We start from the raw sequence: 19,231 nt of genomic DNA, 5'->3' as shown, positions 1-19,231 counted from the left end.
CTTGAGAGGATGAATGAATATAATGGCGAGCAATATATGCCCTATGGGGCACCAAAGGGTTAACCCCTTACTATAAACAAATGAAAAAAAAAACAAAACAACAAACCTACCCTATTTAGTTCTACAAGAAGCTTCACATAATTCTAAAGATATCAGAAGTTCTACACACAGTTTCATAAGTACCATTTACTCACCTATGCAACATTTATGGCAGCCTTTTGTATCAGGAATCTTTGTTGTAAGCGCAAATTTTCTGAAAACACAAGACAATATAAATGTTGTCTAGTGGTTCCCAAATAGCCACCTGTGAAGCAGGTGTGTCAGAATCACCCAAAAGGCTTTACAAAGTATCAGTCTTGGGCTCTGAATGCTGAGGATACGATTATACAGGACTCGGGTCAGGCCTGGAAGCCTGTTTTAAGGTGATGCCTATGGACAGTCAAGTTCAGTAACACCACTCTTCTACATGGCTATATTTTGACATATTTCAAAATGAGCACTAATTCCCCTTGCTCCCAGTAGAATCACATGTTCTCTTTACCTTGGTAATATGCGATCTGGAAACCTATGGGTTTGAATATGGGCAGCTAATCCTGGTTTTCTGGCTTGTTCAAACAAAGCTATAAGATTATGAGAGTAGAGCTGAAAGGTTTTTCCTACAAAAAGAAAGGTGTTATTTTTATTAGAATTATTTATGACAGAAAAATACACATTTCAAGGAAGAGAAAACATAATTACCTTCTAAAATGAGGAGTCCAGAAATGTTCAAAAGCCAAGCAAAGTAGAAAAACACATACAAAAAACCCAGTTAATACTATTTTGAAAGATAAGTAAAATGATTTTTTAAGAGAGTAGATAATTTTGTTTTATAAAACACAAATTTGGTATATTTGGACTATAAAAATTATCTAGGCAGATCTTATATAAATCTTAACAAAACTAGCATAGAAGGAGAAACTTAAATATTATGTACAAAATCTATATCAATGAGAGTTATGCAATGATGCACATGTTCTTATGAACAAAGCCTTAAATATAAAAGACTACAAGAAAATGAAGACAAACCTATATTATAAGTCACAATAGAAGCATAATCAGGCTACACTTTTATGTATATTGACTCCTCACTTATTGACATGGTTAGGGTTCAAAGACTATGTCATTAAGCAAAAAACAGCATTATGTAAAAATGGAGGATGCTAACAATATTACATTACTGTCAAATTTCATCATTGTGTATCTGCCAACCATGAAGAATTATAGCTTAACCAAGCTGACAAATAACCTTAACCATCACAGACAGCATTGTGCTTGCCTCACATCCTGGCCAGATATGTAATTAATGTGCAGAATAGTCATATTGTTGTATTAGGGTTGTAAAAGAAAAATGCTGACTAACAAGAAAGTTGTCAAGTGAGCCAAAGTTGTAATAAAAAATACAGCCATGTTAAGCAGAGGAAAATATGGTATGCATTTTCTGAACCCTTTTTAATATGGTACAATAACCTAACAACACGAAAACATAATATTAGAAAACACATACATGTGTTATTCTCAACAAGATTCTGGTTTTCTCAGGCTACATACATTCCAATATTTTGCTTTTTCTCAAACCAAACTCATTGTCATAGAGGGCAAGGCTGACCTGCAGCATAGAAATGACAATATAAATGTTAGCTAGTGGAAGTCCAATCCTGTGGGTGTCTGAGCCTGTAACTGTTTATGGGGGTCTTTCCACAGAGGAGCTGCTCTTGGTTTAGAACTGCTGACCACGCAGATTGCAGCCCAGTGCACAGCCACTACTGCCACCCTCGCTCCCCTGTATATAGAGATTGCTTGCATACTAACACATGGTGCACACACCACACACTCCTCTCTCTTTTAAGGAAAACAGAGTTTTCAATTGAACTGTGTTCCTTACTTTCCTCTGTTTTAACAGAGTACAGAAAGAACTCATCCACAGGCTAACTTTTCCTATAGTTATTTATAAAAATACAACATGCACCATGTGTGTGAGTGTGTGTTTTTGAAGTGTGTCATTTTTAAGTGTGTTTGTTTTAAGGTTATTTAATAGAACTAGATTTAAGCTTATATTTACTAATCAAATTAAAAAATCTTGGGAAAGCATAATAAAAATCAAAAAGCAAATATTTTTAGAGGATGCTCATTTTTTAGAAGTCATTTTATATACAATTAAATAATATTTTTGTATAATTAACAATCTTAAAAGTTTTGAAATTTATTAGTGAGCATATATATATACAGAAAAACATACACCCATTCAACAGTTTCTCTACCCACAATTCAGTGAAGCTGACTGCCTCTTTTCCTCCCTCATCAACACTGCCTGCCTTCTAAGTGCCTATCTCTCCAGTAGCTGTTGTCACTTTGATCTCATAAAGAAAATCCTTGAGCGCATAAAGCTCAAGGCATGAATTTTTATGAGTTAAGTTAAACTACTACTTTGGATTTAAAAAGCAAAACCACAAACTTTTTATTGTGAATTAGGTGAAAGTTTACAAAGCATATCATTAGTTTTACTTTCAATTAGCTTTACTTTCAATACTTTCATACATATTTAGTTTTAACTCATCCATTGCAATTCCCTTATATACTGTCACTTATCCCAGTGTGAAACTTCAGGGAATCATTTTGATTTAAGGCTTAAAATTATTTGAAGGCAATTGTCTCGAGTGTTCATGCAAACTTCATGGCTCATGTGAATTTGGAATTCTGCTTTGCACCTTTCCCACTTTGATCAGGATCTATCTAAAGAATTTTTTATGACAATTTTCAGTAATGGAAGCCCGACACAATTTCTGGCTTCATGGCAAAAATATTCTCTTTATAAATGCTGTTATCAGCTAGAATCTCTACCAGATAGTGGTTAGGGGAAGAATTAAAGTTATTCATATGCACATACACGTGAAATTAAGGGGAAAATGATTTTTACAATCATTTTATTACTATCACAATTCATACATACCTTCATTGTGTCAAGCACATTGTACATATGCTGCCATCATTTTCAAAACATTTTTTTCTACTTGAGCCCTTGGTATCAGCTTATTTTTTTCCTTCCTTCCCTCGAGTCCTTGATAATTTATAAATTATCATTTTTCATGTCTTACATTGATTGATGTCTCCCTTCAGCCACTTCTCTGTTGTCTGTCCCCCTGGGAGGGGGTTATATATAGATCATTGTGATCGGTTCCCCCTTTATCCCCCCACCTTCCCCTTACTCTCATGTTATTGCTACTCTCATTATTGGTCAAGAGGGGGTTATTTGTCCTGGATTCCTTGTGTTTCCAGCTCTTATCTGTGTACATGCTCTGGTGTAGCCACATTTGTAAGGTAGAATTGGGGTCATGATAGTGGGGGGGAGGGAAACATTAAATAACTAGAGGAAAGTTGTGTTTCAATGGTGCTATACTGCACCCTGACTGATGCGTCTCCTCCCCACGACCCTTCTGTAAGGGGATATCCAGTTGCCTATAGATGGGCTTTGGGTCCCCACCCCTACTCCCCCTTGTTCACATTGATATGATCTTTTGTTCTGGATCTTTGATGCCTGATACCTGATTGATATCTCATGATCAAATAGGCTGATGTGTGTGGGATACAGAAAGATTTCTCCCAAGTTGTCCCCCCTCAAATATATGCTGAACTTAGCTGCTTGCTACACATGGTAAATGACTAAACACTTGGGAGGTCTATGAAAATAGATCAGAAGTTCATCTCCCTAAGGGTTATCAGCAGTCTAGAGTAATCAGACTGTATAGTCTGTCCCACCCTAAGAAGGTCCCACTCCCTTCTGATAAGGATAGCAGTAGATTGTTTTCCTGAAGGAGAGCCCAGGGAAGTCAAACCCACTCAAGGGTGACCAAGGTTAGGCTGCCATATTGAGTCCAGGGTCCGCCCTTCTTGTCACATGTGCCCCTAGTCTCTCCTCTTCCTATAGCGTGCACACCCCTAGCTTATCCCCTTCCTGTTAGGCTTATGCCTACTGTACAACCCTTCCTGTGACGTATGTTTTCACCTGTAATTAGGAAGCATGCACACCCCAAAGATAGAAAGTCTCGGTTAGTTATGAATCGCTCTCTCTTGGCCTCTCTGCTTGTGCTGCGCAGACCTGGCTATTGAGATCATGGCCATCCAGGAGGTGAGCATGCTACCATGAAATGTGTCTGACGCTTTCATTTTACTGTCTCTCCTATTTCCTAATGGCTTTATTATAATCTGTATATATCTTAACCATAAAATATTACTTACTGAACCTGTGATTAGTTGTGGGGGGCTGGCATTCGCCCACACACGTGGGCTTGGTTGCTTTTAAGCTAGATTGCTGCTTATTTATGTTCAAGCCTTTAAGACCCCAGATGCTATCTCTTTTGATAGGCTGGGCACCATCAGCTTAAAAAAATTTTTTTTACCACATTTGCTTATGCACCCATTTTTGTCTTCAGTGATCGTGTCAGGAAGGTAAGCATCATGGAATGCCAAGTTATTAGAACAAAGTATCTGTGTTGAGGGAGGACTTGAAGATGCCCAGTGTTTGTCTCTACCTTTATACTAAACATATAAATATATGTACACAGATTTTCCTATCATTATATGTAAATATATTTATATATATACATGCCTATATTTATATCTCTATAAATGCTCTTAGCCTCCTAGTTCGTTCCTCTATTTCCTTTTACTTTCCTCTTGTCTCACTATCATGTTCAGCCTTCATTCGGGTTTCAGTAATTCCTCTGTTTACATTGCCCTTCATCAAGCCTTATCAAGCATTCTATGCCCTTCTAGTCATCGATTTTAGATCACCTTTTGTTCCCTTGTCCCTGAGTTTGTTGACAGCCCCCTTTCCTTTCTCCTGTCTCCTCCTCTCCCATGTCCCCCAGAACCCTCAGTCCTGTTGTTTTCTCCTGCGGATTGTTTATCCCGCCTAGAGGGCACCACACACAAAAAAAATGGGGGACAAGAACAATCCTAAAATAATCATTTAAGAGGCGAAATGGGTATGTGCTGTTTTAATCGCTGATAGTATAAGCATTTATTAAGGAACAGAGAAATAGTAACAGACTCGTTGCTCTCTACTTTCTGAACAATAGTAGATAGCACATCTTTAGGTAGTCACTGAAATCTAAACCACAAGAAAATATTTCTTGGTAGTTAAGAACTAAAAACAAAACAGTCTAACCCCCTCTCAACCAATCACAACCAAAAAAAGAAACAGAATATAAAACTCTAATAGGTTATTCTGGAATTCACTTTTAAATTTTAAATTCACTTTAAAGCACCAATCTAAGATGGTTAACATGGGGTCCAGATAGTGTGAAGTCCACTAGCGGACACTTGCATCCTACTTGGCAGTTTAGTAATAACATCCTGTCTATCATCTCATGCAGTCTGCACAACAACCTGTCAAGGTTGTTGCCACGCTCATCCTTGCCTTACAATGAAGCAATGAAGGCATAAAGAAGGGAACTGACTTTTTCAAAACAACATAGAAAGGAAGCAGCTGATCATGTGTTTCTTTCCCTTAGCCAGTAATGCTCGAGGAAGGCCTGGCGGCTCCAGGTGATAATCACCCACAGTGTAGAGATACTGAGTGGGTTTGGGAAGTGCTACCTTGACGAAACATGGGGCCTATTCTCAAAGTTTCTTCTGCTCTAAAATTGATAGAAAACTCCTGGAAGTCCCAAAGTTCCTATAGCAGATCCTTACTCCCAAAACAAACCAAACCCACTGCCTCTGAGTACAGTCCTATTTATATCAACACTATGTCGGTTTGTGGGAACAGACAACCCCACTTTCCTCCTGAGGAAGGTTAGTGGTTCTGAACCCTAACTTTAAGGATAGCTGTGCAATGCCTAACCTACAGTGCCACTAGGGCTCCTGTGGTAGTTACAGAATCTGTTGTCAATTTGAGACTTAAGAGTGAAGGGCTGGGGTCTAGCTTGTCAATCAGGTTGCAGTTTGATGACCTCATTTGGAGGCGCTAAGGAGATAAATAGCTCACTGGAGGCGGGACACAGGCTCACTCCCTGCGAGACTTAATGACCAAGAGCCACATGGAGACACACTGATGGAATCAGAGTCCTGGAGCTGGAGGAGCCACGTGGAGATCCATGCCAGCGCTAACATGCTTCCACCACCACTGGGTCCACAAGACTTTCCACCCACTGGCCTGCGATCTTCCTGAACATATTGCATGTGTTGCATGAGTCTGAAGAGGAACTTATAGACTAGTCTCAGACATATGGGCTTGATCTGGGCGGGGCTGCTTTCTCAATCCTCAACTGCTCCTGTATATAAAGCTCTCTCTTATCCACACATGAGGGTCTCTAGATTTGTTTCTAGTCAAGCCAGGCTGACGCAGCTCCTATACTCAACTACAAATTTACTCAGAATCAAAATGACATTTGAAAATAGTGCATAGGAAAGTTACATTTTTGTTTCTCTATGCTTTATCTTTAATTGTAATATACATACCTGATAATGACATTAAAGTATTATTGATAACATACAGCCAGGTACATTTGCGTGGAAATAACTAAGGAAAAAAATTAGAGAATTAGAACCCTCCAATTACCATTGTTTCATTCCTTAACCTCCAAATTCCAACATTCTGAAATAACACCCAAAGAACTATTTTCTATCTTTAAGTACATAACTGAGACCTTAGAAAAAATATCTTTCAATATGAATAAAATCTTACCCCTTGAAATGCTAAAATCATAACAATTATAACTAGGACCCATGTAAAATTAAGATGTTTTTAATACGGCTAAACTAATTTCTTGAATTAAAACTCTTAGTTACCTGTTCCATTGTTGCCTCATGTAGTTCATTGAGATTCAATGTGTAAATGCCATCTTCAGTCCCAAAAATGATGTACTGGTCTAAAACAGGTAAGATAAGTTATTAGATGCTACATGATTGCCTGAAACAACTCACTAAAGCAATGGAATTAATGGTATTAATAGTTACCTAACACTCATCCAATGAAAAATTATTTTCTAAAATGCATGCTGCTCTTTACCTCTTTCCCTAATTCTTATCTTTTAAAAGCATACATTTTCTATTAGTTCAATTTCATTTTCTCTTTTCATACAACCCGACTCCTTCAATATAACCTTTTATTATAGTGTGTATTTTGCACATCTCAAATGCTCATTTGAAGAAGGAAATTGTTATTAAACATAAATGATAAATCATGACACCACCAGTAACAAAGAGCACATCTATTCAGATGTTGGCTTCTACTTACTACAAGGAGGCGAGAAGGGGGACTTCAAAAGTTTATAAGAATATTTCTACTCAAAGGAACCAGGGTTTCTTGAAGATAAGAATAACCCTAATTCTGGGGCAAGGACACCTATGACAAGCCTAGAAATCCTGTGCCAGAACGTAGGAACGAGCTAAAAAATGGTGAGACCACAGCAGATAGATTTCAGTGGCCAAAATATCTGGAACAACTTATGCATCAAAATTAGTAATACTAGTGGCTTACATCTCATTGAATAGACTAAATGAATAAAGTCAAATAGATAAAAATACTAAGTGAATAAATGAGAGAGAATATAAAGTCTTCCTTTAATAAATATAGGAGCAAAGATGGGACTTAAAAATTACCAATGGAAAATAATAAAATGCCAAAGTGCAGAAGAGCAAAAAAAAAAAAAAGCCAGTGGAGGCTAAAACTAATGGGTAAAAGTTTGATGATCAAGAAAATATTTACTGTACTCGAATATAAGCCAGTCCAAATATCAACCAAGGCACCTAATTTAACCACAAAAACTGAATTAAAAATGTGCTGAAAAACTTGGCTTTCTATTGAAAGTCAGCCCCCGACACAAGGGTTTGTAAAATAAACAAAATTAAAAACGAAAAAAACAAAAAAAGGTAAAAAAACAAAAAAAATAAAGAAAACTTGGCTTATACACGAGTGTATATGGTATATAACCCTAATCTATTGCCACTTGAATTACTTATTAAGAAGAAAAGGAAAAACGGTAACTATGGTGGAGAAAGCTAGAGAACACCACCTGAGCCAACTGAGAACCCCTCCGGCAAACCCAAATTGGGAGAGATTATAACAATATACGCTATCACAAATGCTAAGATCAAGACAGACGAGAAAAGTTTGAGAAATATTTCTTCAGGTTAAAGGAGATTTAAAGAGACATGGTAGTGAAAAGCAACCTGAAACATTCCATTGGAGCTAAACTGAGGGAAAGGCTTAGGGAGACTATACAGAATATTTGGGGACTATTAATAACATTTGAATAAAGACTGTGGATTAGGAAATAGTATTACATTAATGTTCATTAGTCTAATCTTTATAAATGTACTGTGGGTGCTTATGTAAGAGAATATTCTTATTCCTGAGAAATAAAGGGAAGAATATGATGTTTTGAACTTATTTCCCCATGATTCAAAAGAAAAAAAAAATGCACACAGACAGATAATGACTTCTAAAAATGGAGCATAGTAAAAATAATTGGTGAATCAGAGAAAAGGTAGATGGGAGTTCCTTGATTTATTTTTGTAACTTTTCTGTCAGTTTGAAATGATATAAAAATGAAAAGTTACAAAAAATAAACCATCTCCTTATTTTAAATTATTTTTTTCCTGTTTATATTTTCTATCAGGGGCATTTAGAACACATTGTCCCGTGTTTATTATTCTGTCTAAGGGGAAACAAATATTTCCTGAACATTCTCTGTGGCCAAACCTTTGCCTGCTAATTGCTGGGTACCCAAGCTCCTTTCTTCTTTGCAATAAGGTCAATACTAAGACTACTCATGTTACAAACGATCACATTGAGAGTCAGAGGTGTTCAGTATGTTTTCCAAGACACACAGGAATGACAGACTGGAATTTAACCTAGATTTATTTAATTCAAAAACTTTGCCTCTGCACATGCTTCCCCCCCACAACTTTAACATTATTAAGTCTAGGTATTAAGGTTAAATGTTATTTTGGAATAATTTAAGACTTAAAGATTGCAAAAGTAAAAATAATTCCTAAATATCATTAAAACAGGTATCACAAATATTGACATTATTTTTTAAAAACTCAAAAAACCAAAACAAAAATAAATTGACACTGACTAGTTTTGTTTCATTGTTCTCTTTCCACATATATTTTTTTCTGAGCTTATTTTAAATTATTGGCACTGATGCCCCAAAGATTGTTAATATTTTAGTGTGTATTTCCTTAGGAAGGGGCAGGGATAGGCTTGCATAGCCATCCCATGAGTCAATTCTGCCTCACACTGACCCTGTAGAACAGAGTAGAACGACTTCTCCCGTGGAGTGGCTGGTGGGTTTGAAATGTCAACCGTGTGACTAGCAACCCAACACTTACCTCTTCTCATTAAAATAAGATCTTTTCTTTTTCACCATGAAAAATCGAAATTTTAAACAGATTCTTAAGTCATGGTTTATAGCCATCATCAGCTCATTCAACTCAGCACCTGTCTCATCTCCAGTAGCTTTTCCAGAACCACGACCACCTTCACAATGAAACTCCATGAGTTTTCCCAATTCAGATTGGGCTCCTCTAGCATTTTCACTTTTCTGGTGACTGTATCATGGAGAGGATAGACTGGCAAGCCTCTTCCATGTCTTTTCCAATTCTTTTGAAATCAACTTACTGACTACTTTCTTTAAGTCATTTGCACCTTTCAGGTCACGATTTCCATCACTTCTTCCCCAGATTTGTTTGGGCTTTTAGTGCTTCTGAATCTGATTGTTGTGTCTTTTTAGTAAGATGAACAGAGAAGATAAAACAAACAACCATCACTAGTCTTGACATCAACATGTGCTCCAGTCATGATCTGTCATCTGTTAACCATGTAAGACATTTTGTCATGAGTAAGAACTGTGCCATGGAAGTTGATCGGGCTTGTACTAAGTATCTTTGGTAATTAACTTAACTCTTCTAAATGTCAGCTTATTATTCTGTAGACCATCAAGGCTGACTTCCAAAGGGAGCCTTGAAGTCATCAGATGCTATTTTGATTCCTTGTGACTAGTGGTCTTCCAATACGTCTTCTATTGAACATGACTGGTGTTTCATAATCATAACAATTTTTCTAAGAAAATGGATCAACCACTTTCTTTGTAGACCTTTTTCTGTATCTCGAGCTTCAGTCTTCGAATTGAGATTACAAATTGTCCTTTTTTAAAATAAGTCATGTTATTGGGGGTTTGTACAACTCATCACAATCCATACATCAAATGAATCAGGCATGCTTGTACATATGCTGCCCTCATTCTTTTGTAGACATTTACTTTCTATTGAGCCCTTGGTATCAGCTCTCCCCCCTTCCCCTGCCTCCCCCACCCTCATCATCCCCTGACAGATTGTACATTGTTATTATTTTCATCTCTCACACCGACTGCTGTCTCCTTCCCCCAGGTTTTCTGTTGTTCTTCCCCCTGTACAGGGGTGTATGGTTATGTGTCGATCATTGCGATTGGCTCCCCCTTTCTCCCTTCCTCTCCCCCCCTTCCCCCTACCCTTCTGGCATCACTATTCCCACTCCTGTTCCTGGATTCTGTGTGTCGTGAGCGCCCATCCCTTTCTATCCCTGTGTACATGCTCCAGTCTAGTCTGAATTGGGAAGCAGCATTAGAGTCATGGTAGTGGGGGGTGAGGAAGCCTCAAGGAACCAGAGGAATATAGTGTGTTTCATTGATGCTTTATTGCACCCTGGTGACCCATCCCCTCCCTGTGGACCCTCTGTGGGGAGATTGTTCCACTCTCTACATTTGGGCTGTGGATCTCTGCTCCAGCCCGCCTCATTCTCAAGAATGTTGTTTGTTATGTGTACAAATTGTCTTTTTAATGGTTTAAGAATGTCCCAAATTACAGCGGAGAATTGGGTGAGGGAGACGTTGGAATGGTGTGATATGAAAAATAATAACTTATAAATTATCGAGGGTGCAGGGGAGGAAGGGGAGCGGGGAGAGGGAAAAAAATGAGGAGCGGATGCCAAGGACTCAAGTGGAAAGCAGGTGTTTTGAGAATGATGATGGCAACATATGTATGAATGTGCTTGACACAATTGATGTATGTATGGATTGTGATAAGAGTTGTATGAGCCAGAGAAGATTAGCATGGCCCCTGCGCAAGGATGACACGCAAATTCGTGAAGCGTACCATATTAAAAAAAAAAAAGAGTTGTATGAGCCCCTAATAAAATGATTTAAAAAAATGTCCCAAATTAAAAAAAACAAACACCCAAATTGTGATCACTTATGATCTTTGTGTAGTCTCCTTTAATTAGTCATTATACAATTTAAATTCTAATGTCCTTAAGTCAAAGCCCTATATGTTTAAGTTGCTGTAAGTACCTACACATTTAATCTCAAAAATCATATTTGAAAAATAAAAAAAATCTCAGCTCACTGCCCATAGAGATCCTTTCACATAATAAAGATTTTAGTGGAGATGTATATACAAGTTTATCAATTTTACCTTTTGTATCAGGATGTATCCAGGATGTTGCACAGTTAATTTTCAAAGGGCAGCCATCAAAAACTTTTGAAAAACATGCTCCCATCTTATATGAAAAGAGAAATATTAACTCATTTTTCTTAATTTGATATAAGATTATAAAATATAAAACCTTTAAACATATATTTGTGGTGTCACCCCCAAAATAAAATTAACATTTTGATGTAATTTAATCCCTTCAATCAAGGAAGTCTCATGTTCTTTCCTTTGGTAGAGCACTACTATGAGTAAAAAAATATCAAATACACCAAAACATCTATATATGTCAATGATACATCTAGGCTTTTTAAATTCCTTACTTTTCAGTAGGACTAACATACATTAATATGAAATTAAATTAATATACAAAAGATGGTTTTATACAATATTACAGTGATAATAATTATGGTATAAACTCCACAAGTGATAACAGATCAAAAGACTAACTCTAATATCAGATTTATATGCAGCGGTTTACATGAGTTAACTTACATGCAGTAGGTTATATGAATTAAAAATATAATCTATAAAGTACTCTATTCCCAAGATTGGCTGAAAGTCTTATCATCCTGCTCTTTTCCATTATGTGAAGAGAACATGGCTTCATGGGTAGAGAGATATTTAACCCACATAATAAAATAGCATAGTATTATTACCATCATATTAAAATTAAGTTGGTTTTTGTGGCTAATTTAGGAACCAACCTGCCATTTTTAAAAAAGTAAAACATTCTCCAAATTACAGTATATGACCTAACCCACTGGATGTCCAAATGCCTTATGTTAAAAAACAATGTACTGCCCCTGCTGGCATTTTACGACACCTTGCTTTAAGGGGCTTTATACGCTAAATAGTAAAAAAACAAACTTTATGATGTTTCTCAAGAGAGAAGTGGCAAACGATTCACAGCCAAATATAGCTTACCAGTACTTTTGGGGTGGGTGGAAGGCCATTGATGACAGGTTTCTGTGGGGAAAAAAATTTTTAATGCTGTAAAATATCCTAAGCCTTAAAACAAAAGCTCAACATTTAGAAATATATTCAAATTCCTAAATTAAATAAATTATCACCATTACATGATAAATATGGAATTAGTTAAAACTAACCACTAATGCCCAGTATACCTACAGGGAAATCTCGTTTGTCCTTTTTTCTCGGTAACTGTGGTGCTTGTGCCGATCCTTCTGTATTCTCACTCATCAGTTTTGAAATGCCATCACCATTTCCTACAGAGGATCATGTTCCAAAGTTAAAGACCACATAAATATGCATTCTTCCTGAAAAATTAATTTCTCCTATTATTAGTTTTCCTCTTGGGTGACTGCTTCTTAAGAGTACCCCTAGAAGAGCTCAGTACTTGTGCTGTCCTTCTGTTGGGAGCTGGTGGCATAGTGCGTCAGCATTAGCTTTTGTAGAGGTGTAACTAAGCAGTGGTCTGGATAAAAAGCAAGTGTCTTTTCAATAAATATTGTGAGAAACATTAACTATGATCTATTGTATTGTATAATTACGTATTGTATAATTATACATCAATCTACAAGTTTCAAACAGTATATTCAAATTAGGGTACAAGACCTGACCTATTGTACACTCGCTGCCTCCAGTCAATGCTCACTTACAGCAACCCCTGTGGGTATCTGAGATTGTACCTGTTTACAGGAGTAGAAAACCCAGTCTTTCTCTGGTGGAGCGGCTGTTAGTTTTGAACTGCCCACCATGCAGATTCCAGACCAACACATAACCATTACACCACTAGGGATCTATTGTATATTCACTGTGAATTTCAAAAACTCACACTTTGCCATGCCAGACTATAGACTACTTCAAACACAATTCATAGTTCTCTGCTTTTAACACACTTACTTATTCTGTCTTGTTCTCCTAAAGTGCCTTTCAGAATTGGCTCCATTTATGAAAAGCTGCCCAAGCCCATTAAAACCCTGAAAGAAATCCATTTCCTGTCATCTTTCTCTATCCTACCTTCCTCAAAAACCTCTGGTTTTCTATTCCACATAATTAACTACTGTAGGAAATACGCTATCTTATCTAATGTTATGTGTACATGGGTATATTCATGCTATAGATTTGAAGTTCTGGACAGCAAGAATATCCATTCACTTTCTACATCCCCTATTTTTAGAAAGGTGTCAAGTCCAGAGTTTATTTTTTTTTTAGGGTTGAATTTTAGACTGAATCTATTTATATCCCACTTGGTTGAAATTAAAGACCCTCCACAAAGATTTCTATGGTAGTTAGACTGAAAAAGAGAGAGAGAGAGATTTCTTAAATACGAACAAATCGGCTTTCTGGTCAACGTCACTGTTTTATTTACCCAAGTCACAGTATCTAGCTGTATGCACTCCAGGGCTGCGGCCACTGGCAGCCATACCAATAGAGGAAGTCTCCACTGCAAGACCACAATGTGGGCTGCTCTGTCTTCTGAGAAGCTGGGGAGCTCTGCTCTCTGAATCAGGGCAGCATTTTATGGTGGATGATTTTTCTTCATCTGGGAAGTTATCTTCAGGGTAAATGTTCATCCTTGGCTATTGATAATAAGACAGAAAAAGTACTTTAATACTTCTACATTTGTATTCGCCATCAAAAGAAAACTGTATTCATCTAAAATATATTTAAGAGAAATTTGAACAAAAATAATTAAAATATTTGGAAAATGGCAAATCCATAAGCAGCTCACCTTAGGAGGTAGGGGAGGTGGTACTGCACGTTTTGAGGTTGATCTAATACGAGAAAATCATGGAATTTAGATGGTGATAAATAACCATTAACATGAAACACAAGGAGACTTAAATTACATTAAAAACTATATTTTTTTACAAAAGAAAAAAACCTATATTTAAAGGGCATTAAGGAAAACAACAACAAATAGATCAGGGTAAAGAGTATAAAAGTGCTGTCAGGTAAGTGTTGGGCGGCGATGCTCAAGGTTGGAGGTTCAAAATGACCAGCTCTTCCACGGGAGAAAGATGAGGCTGTCTATACCCATAAAGATTTAGAACCTTGGAAATCCTGTAGAGGGTCACCATGAAGTGGAATTAACCAGATGGCAGTGGCTTTGGGGTTAAACTTACTAGTAAAAAGTAGACTCAGAATTTTATAGAGTTGGTATCTGGAGGGAATCATAGCAGCTAAACGTCCTAAAGACTATCAAACCCTATGCTACACAACAAAGTATGGTCCTCACACCAGCAACACTAGCACTGTCTGGGAACTTTTACAAATGCAACTTTTAGACTTCTTGAGTGAGAATCTACATTTTAACAAGATCTCCAGGTAATCAACAGTCACTGACCTTTGAGAAGCATGGATCTGGTACTCAAGGAAGCCTGGTGGCATGGTTGTTAAATGCTTGGTTTTTAACTGAAAAGTCAGTGGTCTGAACTCACCATATGCAACATGGGCAAAAAATGTGGCATTCAACTTCTGTAAAGATTACCACCTGGAAAACCCCAAGGAGCCTTTTTACGCTCTCTCATATAAGCCTGTTGATTTGACCGATGCTAACTTGATGGCAATGGATTTAGTTTGGATAATTTGGCCCTCTGGTCCCAAACACTGTATTCTGTAGCAGGAGCTGGCAAATTTTTAGTATATGGTTATATAACTAACATTGTCAGTTTTGAAGTCACACAGGGAAGGCTGTAACTACTTTACTTGTTGTAATGTGAAGTAGCAAGAGATAATACACACCAAAAAATCCCTTAACATACCATGTTTTATTGAACCTTTATGGGTACAATAGCTGAAATTTGAATTTCACATGATTTTCATGTCACAAAATATTATTATCCTTTGATTTTTTCAAGTATTAAAAAATATGTAAACACTTCTTAGCTTGCAAGCTATGAAATTAGGTAGCGATCTGTATTTGATCCTCAAGTAGTAGTTTGCTAACCTGGATTCTAAAGGTCTAACATGAAACCAAGTATTTCTATCTATAAAGAGTCCTCTAGACAACTCCAATGAAAAAAATGATTTGAACAACTTATCTACATCAGTCCTCTCAGTTACTGGGGAAGACCTTGCTAGCGCTATGAAGCAAGAAGTTCTAGAGATACACTGGACAAATGGAATTGAGGTTTTTGACTCCAATCCAAAACCTTCCCTATTTCAACACTGGTTTATTACAATTACACATAATGTATGATGGTCTTAAAAAAACAAATAACTTTAGTGATCAGTACATGATGATTTGGCCTAACAGAAGCCAGAAGTTTTACATGGATGAAAGGCACAGCACAATATTTTAAAGATTATAAATGAAAGTTTATAATAAATCACCCCCACCCCAAAAAACAATTGTATGAAATCAGGTGAAATACTATTCTTAAGTTGGAAAGTAACTTACTTGCCGGTATTTGCACCATCAACGAAAGGATTCCACTGTAGCATGAAGTTTGGGTCTGACGATACGCCCTGTGATGATAAAAAAGTTTAAAATGCTACCTTGTAGCAGTTATTAATACTTTTTATTTGTTTCAATAAAATACCATCATGATTGTAATCATCTTGGCACTAAATCATTTGACATATTTTGGTCAATGACTATTAGGTGACTAAATCCATAAAGATACAAAATATAGTTTCAAATGTGACACGTCCTTCTTACCAATATGCTAGCAGTATTCCAAAGCAAAAAAGAAAAAGCATCACTATTCCATGAGTAGGAAGGACTAAATATTTTCCTGGTAAATTTTAACATTAATGTAATATTAATGTAATGGTGCTACTACTTTTTCCTAGTAGACAGTAGGGGACTTTTTTATGCAGCCACATATACATTAAGAACACGAATCCCAAATATCAAGAATAAAGAGCTCCATTAACAGAAAATAACCACTCTAGAAACTATACTTTCAGTAAAGTTTAAACATAAATGAGACATTAAGATGATGTCAAAAAGCATAAACACAGCAAAAGTATTACTAAACAAATATAATAGTAATATAGTAAATTATCTGTTAAATTATGTTTAAAAATGAAACACTACTTATTAAAATCTATTATTTAAAAACAAAGGGAAAAAGATACCACATTCAAGTATACATAATTTACTGTGGATGATTTATCTATTCTTTCTTTCTAGGTTAGGAAAACACCTACTAAATAGTAACCTCAAACTAAGAGCAATGGTTTAAAAACGTAATAAAGCAACATTACCAAACAAAATAAATGCTTTAAAAACCAGGTTAACAAAAAAGTATGGTAATGCAAAAATGTAGACTCTAGTACAAATCTAACAGATTGTTAAGAACAAAGGTCCTGCCAGCTCAAGCAAAAACATCAAATTCCACATATTTAATAACTTTATAAATTTTTCCAGGCTCAGGAAAGGGTCAACTTTAATGCTTGAAAGATTATATTGCTTTGTACTCTAGTCAAAACACTATGTTTCCCCCTTTCTTAAAGCAATTTAAATTTTAAGTTTTAGAAAATTACTTTAGAAGTCATTCTTTTTTTTTTTAATTAGGGGCTCATACAACTCTTATCACAATCCATACATACATCAATTGTATAAAGCACATCTATACATTCTTTGCCCTCATCACTTTCAAAGCATTTGCTCTCCACTTAAGCCCTTTGCATCAGGTTGTTTTTTTTCCCCCTCCCTCCCCACTTCCAACCTCCCTCATGAGCCCTTGATAATTTATAAATTATTATTTTGTCATATCTTGTCCTATCTGGCATCTCCCTTCACCCCCTTTTCTGTTGTCCGTCCCCCAGGGAGGAGGTCACATGTAGATCCTTGTAATCGGTTCCGCCTTTCCAACCCACTCACCCTCTACTCTCCCAGTATCGCCCTTCACACCTGGTCCTGAAGGAATCATCCACCCTGGATTCCCTGTGCCTCCAGCTCCCATATGCACCAGTGTACAACCTCTACTCTATCTAGACTTGCAAGGTAGAATTCGGGTCATGGTAGTGGGGGGGGGGGGATGGGGGAAGGGGAGAGAGGAAGCATTTAGGAACTGGAGGAAAGCTGTATTCTTCATTGATACTACGTCGCACCCTGACTGACTTCATCTCCTTCCCTTGACCCCTCTGTGAGGGGATCTCCAGTGGCCAACAAATGGGCTTTGGGTCTCCACTCTGCACTTCCCCCTTCATTCACTATGGTAAGGTTTTTTGTTTTCTTTTTTGATGATGCCTTATACCTGATCCCTTTGACACCTCGTGATCGTACAGGCTGGTGTGCTTCTTCCATGTGGGCTTTGTTGCTTCTGAGCTAGATGGCCGCTTGTTCACCTTCAAGCCTTTAAGATGCCAGACACTATCTCTTTTTATAGCCGGGCACCATCAGCTTTCTTTGCCACATTTGCTTATGCACCCGTTTGTCCTCGGCGATTGTATCATGGAGGTGTGCAGCCAATGATATGATTTTTTTGTTCTCTGATGCCTGATAACTGATCCCTTTGGAACCACGTGATCACACAGGCTGGGGTGTTCTTCCATGTGAGCTTTGTTGCTTCTGAGCTAGATGGCCGCTTGTTTATCTTCAAGCCTTTAAGACCCCAGACGCTATCTCTTTTGATAGCCGGGCACCATTAGCTTTCTTCACCACATTTACTTGTTCACCCGCTTTGGCTTCAGCAGTTGTGTCAGGAAGGTGAGCATCATAGAATGCCAATTTAATAGAAGACAGTATTCATGCATTGAGGGAGTGCTTGAGTAGAGGCCCAAGGTCAGAAGTCATTATTCTTACCATTTCATCCCGTGCCTCTGTTTCTTTTCTCAGAGGAGGTTCAAACTGTAATTTGTCAACTGAAAAATATAGAACACAAAATTTAAAATATACTATGAGGGGTTAATCTCAGAAATGTAATGAGAAATACGTGTACCCTGTCGGGAGAGGTGTAAAGAGAAAAGAGGAACCAAGAAAAGGTTAAATGAAATGTCTCAAGTCCCTCTTTTTACTGCTTACAAAAATAGAGTAACACACTGGGGACCTTACAAACAACTCTACTTACTTAATTTTTTTTTGGGGGGGGGTAGCCAGGCATACTTCATTTTATTGTACTTTGCAGATACATAAGGGGGTTCCATAAAGTTTGTGGAACAATTGAAAGATCTTTTAATTCCATTTTCCACAACTATTTTGAAGCCTCCATACATGCTTCTTATGTATGTATACACAGGTGTCTATGGACATGGATGATGGAGATGTTAAATAAATACCACTCATTAGAACAAAGGGAGGGGCCAACTGGAGAACAGTTGAAGCTGAAGAAAATTGAAAGAAATCCACAAGGACTATCATACAACTTTCAGTGAATCCTTTCTCAATTTAGAGACAATCTGAAAAACAGATTTGACACATTAAATGCTAATGAGAAGAGACTAGAAGACTGTAGGATGACATCAAGAACATTATATCATACATGAAGAAAGCAGAGTCATTAAAAAACCCAGGAAAAAAAGAAAGGACCAGAATGGATGTTAGAAGAGATTTCAAAATTTGTTGAATATACAGTAGCTGAAGTGAAGAGAGTAAGTGAGGAAGTAAAAGAGCTGAACGGTAGGCTCCAGAGACGAGTGTAATGAAAGGTGCAAGCAAACTGGTGTTCGAAAACTAAGAGGGAAGAACACACTCGGCATATCTAAGGATGAGAGAACAGAAAAAAAGAGTAACTCTTGAATTGCAATACTGCAGGATTTTATGAGCAAAACTCAGAATGATGTAAAAATTATTCAAAGAAGA

At 37.1% G+C, this 19,231-nt stretch overlaps 1 protein-coding gene and 1 non-coding gene across 3 annotated transcripts in view; one reads left to right on the top strand and one right to left on the bottom strand.

Moving 5' to 3' along the window:
- Positions 1-19,231, bottom strand: part of MAP4K5 (mitogen-activated protein kinase kinase kinase kinase 5) — a 110,916-nt gene that overhangs the window by 19,638 nt on the left and 72,047 nt on the right. The window contains exons 15-25 of one of the 2 annotated variants that reach the window (XM_075532052.1): positions 18,236-18,294; positions 15,881-15,948; positions 14,210-14,252; positions 13,847-14,057; positions 12,643-12,740; positions 12,439-12,480; positions 11,497-11,581; positions 6,829-6,908; positions 6,499-6,559; positions 542-656; positions 195-253 (exon numbers count right to left, since the gene is read on the bottom strand). In XM_075532052.1, the coding sequence (XP_075388167.1) occupies positions 195-253; positions 542-656; positions 6,499-6,559; positions 6,829-6,908; positions 11,497-11,581; positions 12,439-12,480; positions 12,643-12,740; positions 13,847-14,057; positions 14,210-14,252; positions 15,881-15,948; positions 18,236-18,294 (921 nt within the window). The remainder of the gene's footprint in view (positions 1-194; positions 254-541; positions 657-6,498; positions 6,560-6,828; positions 6,909-11,496; positions 11,582-12,438; positions 12,481-12,642; positions 12,741-13,846; positions 14,058-14,209; positions 14,253-15,880; positions 15,949-18,235; positions 18,295-19,231) is intronic. The other variant, XM_075532053.1, reaches the window with a different exon arrangement.
- LOC142427020 (U6 spliceosomal RNA) lies at positions 11,084-11,187 on the top strand. The gene has a single exon (XR_012779864.1). It is a non-coding gene; the product is annotated as a U6 spliceosomal RNA (small nuclear RNA).

Source organism: Tenrec ecaudatus, chromosome 14 (genome assembly GCF_050624435.1).
Source record: "Tenrec ecaudatus isolate mTenEca1 chromosome 14, mTenEca1.hap1, whole genome shotgun sequence".
NCBI classification, from domain to species: domain Eukaryota; kingdom Metazoa; phylum Chordata; class Mammalia; order Afrosoricida; family Tenrecidae; genus Tenrec; species Tenrec ecaudatus.
The sequence above is the reverse complement of the archived record's forward strand: the minus strand, read 5'-3'. Positions and strand labels throughout refer to the sequence as shown.